General features: G+C 44.3%; 1 protein-coding gene and 1 long non-coding RNA gene across 2 annotated transcripts in view; one reads left to right on the top strand and one right to left on the bottom strand.

Moving 5' to 3' along the window:
- etfbkmt (electron transfer flavoprotein subunit beta lysine methyltransferase) overlaps window positions 1–3,105 on the bottom strand; it is a gene marked incomplete at its 5' end in the record, with an annotated part of 4,303 nt that extends 1,198 nt beyond the window's left edge. The window contains 2 exons of the mRNA XM_079372974.1: window positions 24–154; window positions 2,681–3,105. Coding sequence (XP_079229100.1) covers window positions 24–154; window positions 2,681–3,105 — 556 coding nt within the window. The remainder of the gene's footprint in view (window positions 1–23; window positions 155–2,680) is intronic.
- LOC306819202 lies at window positions 2,835–3,282 on the top strand. The gene is made up of 2 exons (XR_013778499.1): window positions 2,835–2,929; window positions 3,080–3,282. It is a non-coding gene; the product is annotated as an uncharacterized lncRNA (long non-coding RNA).
- The last annotated feature ends 6,718 nt before the right edge of the window (window positions 3,283–10,000 follow it).

The raw sequence follows: 10,000 nt of genomic DNA, 5'->3' as shown, positions 1-10,000 counted from the left end.
GGAGAGTTAGCTTGGACGCTTACCGGGGTCGATGTCGTTAGCCACTACATGAGCGGCGCCGCACAGAATGGCAGCGAGGGCCGAGGCTCCACAGCCGCTGCCCAGGTCCAGAACGGTCCGACCCCGACACAGTGCGGGCCGGTCCAGGAGAAACCTGAACTCAGAGACAGAGACAGAGCACAGTCAGTCTCATGACACTAGGTGCCGGGTCACTTCCTGCTCCACCACGCTGTGCAGAGTCTGACGTCAGAGAAGAAGAACGCCGTCTCCACAGGAAGTGAGCGACTCAGGGATTCTTCTTCTTTATCATCATTAAATCCTCTGAGTCCAATTCACTGGTTCTGGTTTGTTTTGGTTGAGTCTCAACATTTCTGGGCTGGGAGCTGGTTCCTCCAGCCAATGACAGCAAAGCAGGGGAGTAAAGGAGTGGATACAGCTCAGTGATTGGACGAGATTCAAACTGGTGGATATGGCGGACGCAGAAGAGAAAATATAATCAGAGTGGGGAGAAACACCGAGGACAATCATTTTCACTGCAATCATTTTAACTCCAAGTTCTGTTTCCCGTCATGACATCACAAAGGGCAGTAGCCCCTCCCCTTCATGACATCACAAAGGGCAGTAGCCCCTCCCCCAGGTGGGTGACACTCCCACAGCTAGGTGTTTGTTCTGCCCTCTGAGTCTGCCTTCTCACCGTAAACAATAGGACATGGAGCCAGAAAGCAGCGAGTACACCCGAGCCCTTCCAGAGAGGGGGCGTGGTCAGACACAGCTCATTTACATATTTAAAGCTACAGACACAGAAACAGCCTGTTCTGAGCAGGGCTGAAATAGAGGGGTTTATAGACATGATCAAATACAGGATCAGAGTGGATTTACAACAACACACTTCACACACATGATGAAGAGGAGCGAGGACACTGATTTCACCTGAAGAAGAGGAGGAGGAGGTCATGTGACCTTTAAAAATGGAAAACTTATCTTTAAAAACTGAACTTCATGTTAAAGAGTGACAGCAGAGTGTTCAGGAAATGATGTGTGTATTCTTATATTAATCCTCCTGTGTGTGTGTTGTTGAAAGATCCCAGATGATTCACCTCACCGGTCTGAAGCGAGGGAGACTGCTCATCGTTAACAGCTGAAAGCTCGGCTGACCTTTGACCCCCTCACAGGAGAATTTCCACTCAAGCTGAGTTCAGGCTGAATTTAGCTAATCACAAGTCATATTTTAACTTTTATAAACCTTATCATAAAAAGATGTATTACATGCATAATGTGTACTTATAACATTGTAAGGAGTGTCATATTATTATGTGTTAGAATAGTTGGCGCTTGTGTAAGTGCAGGCTGTAAATCTTATTGGGGGTCCTGGACTGCTCACATAGTGGGGTGCGTACAAGTGCCCTGTTAGAGATCAGGGAGTGTCCTGCAGCTGCATGACAAACACACATAGAACCATATATGTCTTGTTTTTGATACATTATTTTTGACGTAACACAAAATGTATATTGAAATTGTCATGACGTAGATGTTGAGAGTTAACCAGAGTATATAGGAGGGAAGCACAAGCTTCTCTCTGGGTCAGTCTTCCTTTTTGGGACTTGACTTCTGCTCTACACTTGTTCTGCACCTGTGATCAGCTGACTTATATTCTCTTTTATTGAGCTCTAGTCACTCACTGTGAGAATAGCACTCTTTTGTAGGATTTGTATTATTTTGTAATCTCTGTTTAATCAATTGTGTTATTATAAAATAAAAGGAAACCTTCCATTGTAAGGACTTTCCAACAAAAACTCTTTTCCTTTTAGATCTTATATTTTCCTCTTGTTGGACCACGACGGACCAAAGGGACAGAAGACTAAGGTAAGAAGCTTTTTGTCCCCATTGTTCCAATACCAGAGAGGGAAACATAGACTGGGGAGGGACACTCTGCTTTAAAGTGGTTAGGACCCACTAGGGTGTGAGAGACCCAAGGAGAGTCCCCTCCAGGTAACGGCTGTGAAGGAGGCCTTTCCAGTATTAACAGCCTATGATCTGACCATAGAGGGGAATGACTTCAACACTGTAATAACTCAATAACTTTAAAGGTATAAAAGCTGAATAAACTGTGTATTTCTTTAACTGCTCCTAATGACCAATAGTGATGTTCTAGTTCAAGGCAGCAGCGATATCTTTATGAAAGGCAGTTATTGGTCCTCCTGACCAGATTCACACTCGGCCCAGACCGACCAATCAAAGTGAGGCAGGGTCGAGGTTTCAAGGTCAAGTAGTAAATAAGAGCAACAAACTAGGATATTAAAATAATTCCTAAAAACACCAACTGCTGAGCCGAGATCCCCGCGCTCTCTCAACACGTGTTATAGAATAATTCACTCTGTGAGCCGCCATGTTGTTACATGTCTCACTGTTTGGACTCATCTGTTTCACTTCCTCTACTTTAAAGTGCTGCTGATGTGATTGTCCTCCTGTCCTCCTGTCCTCCTGTCCTTCCTGCAGCAGGCTCACATGTTGTGACACAGGAGGAAGTGAGACTCTTCTTTTTGCCTTTAGGACTCTCTGTCATAGAGGGTCATACAGTGTGTGTGTGTGTGTGTGTGTGTGTGTGTGTGTGTGTGTGTGTGTGTGTGTGTGTGTGTGTGTGTGTGTGTGTCCCCTCAGTAAAAGTGGTCTAGAACCTCACCGGGACAGCGCCTGTCCTCCGGGCCAGTAGATGGCCCAGTACGGGTCCTCGTAGGGCCACAGTTCGGGTCTCTCCGTCCAGAATCTGCAGCTGGGAGTGAACAGCCTCAGTCTGAGCTCCGGGGTGAGGCTCTGCTCTCCGACCACCTCCGTGTGTTCACCAATAAACCTGCGGATCAACTCCTCCGAGCTGTGAGACCCGGAGACACACCTGGACCAGGTGCGCGACCCGGAGACACACCTGGACCAGGTGCGCGACCCTGTGACACACCTGGACCAGGTGCGCGACCCTGTGACACACCTGGACCAGGTGCGCGACCCGAAGACACACCTGGACCAGGTGCGCGACCCGAAGACACACCTGGACCAGGTGCGCGACCCTGTGACACACCTGGACCAGGTAGAGGAGCGCACGAGTCCAAACATGACCGTGAGATGCTAATCTGTTAGCCACAACGTGTTTTTTTTTACATCTTAAAACTAAATATGAAATATAAACAACTTTCTTCTTCGTCTAAATTCGCCTGACATGTTTCTACACGAGCGCAAAATAGAGTCGGACCAAACTTCAGACGACCTCCTAAAAACGGGACACAGAAGAAAGGTTCCGCTCCTAAAGGTTCCCATCATTTATGTTTCCTACCATATATATATATATATATATATATATATATATATATATATATATATATATATATATATGTGTGTGTGTGTGTGTGTGTGTGTGTGTGTGTGTGTGTGTGTGTGTGTGTGTGTGTATATGTATATATATGTGTATATATATATATATATATATACATATATATATGTGTATATATATATATATACACACACACATATATATACATATATATATATATATATGTATATTTATTTATTCATCTCTTATGTTTATAAATGTATTTTAAACTGTTGTCTTTATTTTGGGTCCAGTTAGAGATGATCTTATCTCTTCAAATGTAATAAAAACAGAGCTCAGGTTCTTCTACAGATTAATTTACATGAAGACACGTTATGTGCCAATCACAGGCCGGGTCTCAAAGAGAGGACACTCAGGGGTTTATTGATTAATAGAACATGTTTGGCTCCATGTCCTGTTGTCACGGTGAGACTGCAGACTCACTCTTAATGTCCCCGTGTGGTCTGATTTATTCGTCTGTGTTATCTGGTACTCGGCGTGGTGATGGACGCTAAACGTTCGTCCTGTCAGGATGGACAAGTCAGAGTTGATGAGCGGCGGTCTCTTGACCTCGTCCCGGTCAGCTCACCCGAGCTCGTCCACTCGTAAACCAAACGCTCTGTTTGACCCGACTGTGGACTCTGAATGTCTCTGAAGCTTTCTGTCCTCTCACCTTCCACTGTAGAGTTGATGCTTTTAACACATGAACTTAGAGGTCCTGCTTTCCTTCAGTCAGCAGGAGAGGTCGTCCAGAATATTCTGTTACAGCGTCGTGAAGGGGAAATCTCCAAACGGCCTGTTTGAGCACACGCTGTCTGGAAAGTGGAGACTTTTTTCATCATTGGGGGGTTTGTAGACAGACTGGAGACACCTCAGGAACACCAGGATTAACAATCTGTCCTAGTTTCAGTCAAAGACCAAACCAAGTTATTTAGGCTTTGAAAGCTTTCCACGTTCCACACTTTGGACACACACCTCTATCAATCCTCAGAGGACAACCAGAGACACGCTTTGGTCCAGCAGACTGACTGTCTCTGTCTTTATTACAGTCAGGAGTTCAGAGTCCCTCCTAAACCTGTTGATGTCTTTAAAACAGAAAACAGAATATTTAAACCATCATCTGTCTATGTGATAAATGTTCATGTTGAAGATTTAAAGCATGCCTGTTGTTTGTCTCACTGTTTCAAATGGAACTTTTTCCCTCCAGATGATGTCATGCTCTGTCGTAAAGCCATGAAACTAGACCGACCTTTCATCAGGTCAAGATGACCATCTGGGTGTGATTAAGAGTACTACAGTCACCGTCCAGGACTTTGAAAAACTCCAATGTTGAAATCTCTATTAAAGGAATGCAGATGCATCTTTTCATATCGATATTTGAAAATGTCATTTAACAACAAAAACATTGATTCTTTTTTTTATCGAAATCTGATGTGTAATAAGACTAAACATGTAAATCACCAGACATTCAATTTGATATCAGCTGTTTTCAGATTCACATCCATGTAGGTTACATCATATATATATAAGGTTACATCATATATATATAAGGTTACATCATATATATATGGTTACATCATATATATATAAGGTTACATCATATATATATATAAGGTTACATCATATATATATGGTTACATCATATATATATAAGGTTACATCATATATATATAAGGTTACATCATATATATAAGGTTACATCATATATATATAAGGTTACATCATATATATATGGTTACATCATATATATATAAGGTTACATCATATATATATAAGGTTACATCATATATATAAGGTTACATCATATATATATATAAGGTTACATCATATATATAAGGTTACATCATATATATCTATATATATAAGGTTACATCATATATATATAAGGTTACATCATATATATATATAAGGTTACATCATATATATATAAGGTTACATCATATATATATATAAGGTTACATCATATATATATATAAGGCTACATCATATATATAAGGTTACATCATATATATATAAGGTTACATCATATATATATATATAAGGTTACATCATATATATAAGGTTACATCATATATATATATATATATATATATGGTTACATCATATATATATAAGGTTACATCATATATATATAAGGTTACATCATATATATATAAGGTTACATCATATATAAGGTTACATCATATATATATAAGGTTACATCATATATATATATAAGGTTACATCATATATATAAGGTTACATCATATATATCTATATATATAAGGTTACATCATATATATATAAGGTTACATCATATATATATATAAGGTTACATCATATATATATAAGGTTACATCATATATATAAGGTTACATCATATATATAAGGTTACATCATATATATATATAAGGTTACATCATATATATATATAAGGTTACATCATATATATATATATATATATATATATAAGGTTACATCATATATATAAGGTTACATCATATATATATATAAGGTTACATCATATATATAAGGTTACATCATATATATATATAAGGTTACATCATATATATATATAAGGTTACATCATATATATATAAGGTTACATCATATATATAAGGTTACATCATATATATATAAGGTTACATCATATATATATATATATAAGGTTACATCATATATATATATAAGGTTAGATAGATAGATAGATAGATAGATACTTTATTGATCCCGAGGGAAATTCAAGGCATTCAGTAGCAGTATACAGACAGGCAGGACACAAGACATTAGTTACAATACACACCCGCTGTCCCCCCTCCCCTCTGTATACAAATCCCCCAAACAGATTTAGCAGCCCCTATGTGACTAAGAATAAACATAATTATATGTTAAACCTGTGCAGTTAGCATTAGCAGTTAGACTTAAAACTAATATAGCATAATGTACATAACCTGTGAGGAGAGAAAAATATGTGTTGGTTAAAAGAGACCTGTAAACAGTTAAAGAGCCTTAGAAACAAAGTGCTGACCTTTAGAAACTAGTTACATGTGCATGTACAGAGGTGTTTGAGCTTATGCCAGAGGTGTGAGTACAGTCGTTAAACAGTCAATGCAGGAATGTAAATTGGCTCACCCACTTAAAGGAGCAGTGAGATTTGCATTAAGTGACCTAGACAATATGGTGAAACCAGGAGTGCTTAGGGTAATTATCGTTAAGTACCCAACTATTGATGGGCAGATTAGCATTAAGTGTTGGAGACAATAGAGTGAAACTTGACCTAGTTAGGGTGATCATGTCAACCCTTACAGATGTAGCATAACACAACAGTAGGATGAAACCAGACATGATTAGGGTGATTATCTTTAAAGTGACCAGTGCTCAGTAAGGTGACTATCAATATGCATTACAGTATCCAACTGGGGGCTGACTCTGAGGTCAGTAGTGCAGGTGAGGAGTGAGAAAAAAGTGAAAAAAGATTCCAGGGTTCACCGTGCGCTTCTTCCCTGCCGTGACAGTGAAGTGTTATACAGTCTTATGGCCAGGGGGACAAAAGAGTTCTTGAGTCTGTCCGTGGAGCACGACTGTGACAGCAGTCTTTCGCTGAACATGCTCCTCTGACCGGTGAAGGTGCTGTGCAGAGGGTGGTGTGTGTTGTCCATGATGGAGAGCATTTTGTCCAGAGACCTCCTCTCTACCACTGTCACCAGTGAGTCCAGCTCTGTACCCACCACAGAGCCGGCCCTCCTCACCAGTCTGTCCAGGCGTGCTGCGTCCCTCTTCTTGCAGCTTCCTCCCCAGCACACCACGGCGTAGAAGAGGACGCTGGACACCACAGACTGGTAGAACATCTGCAGCAGCTTTTTGCAGATGTTGAAGGACCCCAGCCTTCTCAGGAAGTACAGACGGCTCTGTCCCTTCCTGCAGGTAGTGTCCATGTTAGGCGACCAGTCCAGCTTGTCATCCAGGTGCAGCCCCAGGTACCCGTAGGTCCTGACCACCTCCACGTCGACCCCGCCGATGGAAACAGGTTCTAGATGTGGTTTCTTCCTTCGGAAGTCCACCACCATCTCCTTGGTCTTGGAGGTGTTAAGCTGCAGATGGTTGGCACTGCACCACGTCACAGAGTCCTCGATCAGGCTCCTGTACTCCTCCTCCTGTCCGTCCCTGACACAAGCAACTATCGCAGTGTCGTCCGAGTATTTCTGCATGTGGCAGAGCTCAGAGTTATACTGGAAGTCAGAGGTGTACAGGGTGAACAGGACGGGGGAGAGCACGGTCCCCTGTGGTGCTCCGGTGCTGCTGACCACAGTGTCAGATGTGCAGTCCTTCAGTCTGACGTACTGTGGTCTCTCTGTGAGGTAGTCCGTGATCCACCTCACCAGGTGCGAGTCGACCCTCATCTCGGTCAGCTTGTCTCTCAGTAGGAGGGGATGGATGGTGTCGAAAGCGCTTGAGAAATCAAAGAACATGATTCTCATCACGCTGCTCCCTTTGTCCAGATGATAGTAAGCCCTGTGTAGAAGATAGAGGATGGCATCGTCCACGCCCACCTTTGCCTGGTATGCAAACTGCAGGGGATCCTGTGCGTGTTGGACCTGGGGTCTGAGGTGTTGGAGCAGCAGCCGTTCGAAGGTCTTCATAACGTGGGATGTCAGAGCGATTGGTCTGAAGTCGCCTGGTTCACTGGGGTTCTTCTTCTTGGGGACAGGGGTGAGGCACGAGGTCTTCCAGAGCACAGGAACCTTCCCGAGCCGCAGGCTCATGTTGAAGATATGCTGAAGTGGCTCCCCCAGCTCAGCAGAGCAGGCCTTTAGCATCCTGGGACACACCTTGTCTGGGCCTGCTGCCTTCCTGGGGCGGAGTCTCTTCAGCTCCTTGCTCACCTGGTCTCTGGTGATGGTGGGGGGGAGGGGGGATGGATTGTCACTGGAGGTTGTATCTGTTCTGGTGGAGGTGTTGGGGGGAGTGAGAGGGGGGGGGGAGGTGTGTAGAGGGGTGCTGGGGGGGGAGGAGGGGTGCTGGGGGGGGAGGAGTGAGAGGGGGGGAGGGGGTGTGTGGAGGGGGGGAGGGGGGTATGTAGAGGGGTGCTGGGGGGACAGGCACTGGCTGCAGCAACGGGGCTGTCGAACCTGTTAAAAAACAAGTTGAGCTGGTTTGCTCTCTCAGGGTCCCCGTCTTCTTCGTTGTTGTTTTTCTTCCTGCAGCCTGTGATGGTCTTCATGCCCTCCCAGACCTCCCTCATGTTATTCTGCTGAAGCTTCTGTTCTACCTTCCTTCTGTAATCCTCCTTTGCCTCTCGGAGTCTGACCTTGAGTTCCCCCTGCACCCGCTTCAGCTCTGCCTGGTCTCCCTCCTTGAATGCCCTTTTCTTCCTGTTAAGGATCTCCTTGACATCGCTGGTGATCCAGGGCTTGTTGTTCGGGAAGCAGCGCACAGTTTTAGTGGGAACCACAACGTCCATGCAGAAGTTCATGTAGTCAGTTGTGCAGTGTGTGACGCCCTCAATGTCATCCCCATGGGTCTCTTGTAGGGCACTCCAGTCAGTGGTCTCAAAACAGTCTCTGAGGGCCTCCTCTGCCTCGGGAGACCACTTTCTGAAGGTGCGTGTAGTTATCGGTTGTCTCTGGATCATAGTTTTGTACTGTGGCTTGAGTAGGACCAGGTTGTGGTCTGACTTACCCAGAGGTGGTAACGGGGGTGGCAGTGTAGGCGTCCTTCACGTTTGCATACAGGAGGTCTATTGTCCTGTTCTTCCTGGTGGGACAGCTTACAAACTGGTGAAAGTCCGGTAGTGTGGAGTTCAGAGTAACATGGTTAAAGTCCCCTGAGATGGCGATGAAAGCATCCGGGTGCAGCGTTTGTAATCTAGAGGTGGTCGCGTGGATGACGTCACACGCAGTTTCGGCGTGTGCCCGGGGAGGAATGTAAACACAGAGCACGATCACGTGAGAGAACTCCCTGGGCATGTAGTAAGGACGGAGACTTACCGCCAGCAGCTCGATGTCTTTGCTGCACGTTGCCTCCTTCACAGTAACATGTCCATGGTGGCACCATCTGTTGTTAATAAACAGCGCGAGTCCTCCTCCTTTCCGTTTGCCGCTGCGTTTCGTGTCTCTGTCCGCTCTCACTGTAGTGAAGCCCGGTAGATCCACGTTAGCGTCTGGGGTGTTTTGAGTCAGCCAGGTTTCTGTGAGGCATATTAAACTGCACTCTCTAAATGTCCGATTGTTCCTCACAAGCGCAGCCAGCTCGTCTGTCTTGTTGGTTAGACAGTTTACGTTCCCCATAACTATCACCGGAACCGAGGGCTTGTACCTCCATCGCTTAGCCGCGAGCTTAGCCCTTACCAGGGCCCCCGCTCTACAGCCTCTATACCGCCGCCTCAGCTCCTCTGGTATCGGGTGAACGATGCCGGCTTGTCCCGCTGACCGGAGCGAGAGCAGCGTTTCCCGTGAATAGGAAAGTTTTCCGCTGCTCTTTCCACGAAAACACGAAAAAGTATCCATAGGATACATAAAGTTATACACTGAAGGTGTACTATAAAAACTATATAGTATAGTACTATAAAAACTATATAAACTATAAACGTAGAAGTTGGCACAGAGCCACAACAAACGAATAACATATCAGACAAGTACGACAGGGACGGAGCTACTGAATGTG

Source organism: Symphodus melops, assembly GCF_947650265.1.
Source record: "Symphodus melops genome assembly, contig: scaffold_487, whole genome shotgun sequence".
Lineage (NCBI taxonomy): Eukaryota > Metazoa > Chordata > Actinopteri > Labriformes > Labridae > Symphodus > Symphodus melops.
This window is presented reverse-complemented; position numbering and strand designations above follow the sequence as displayed.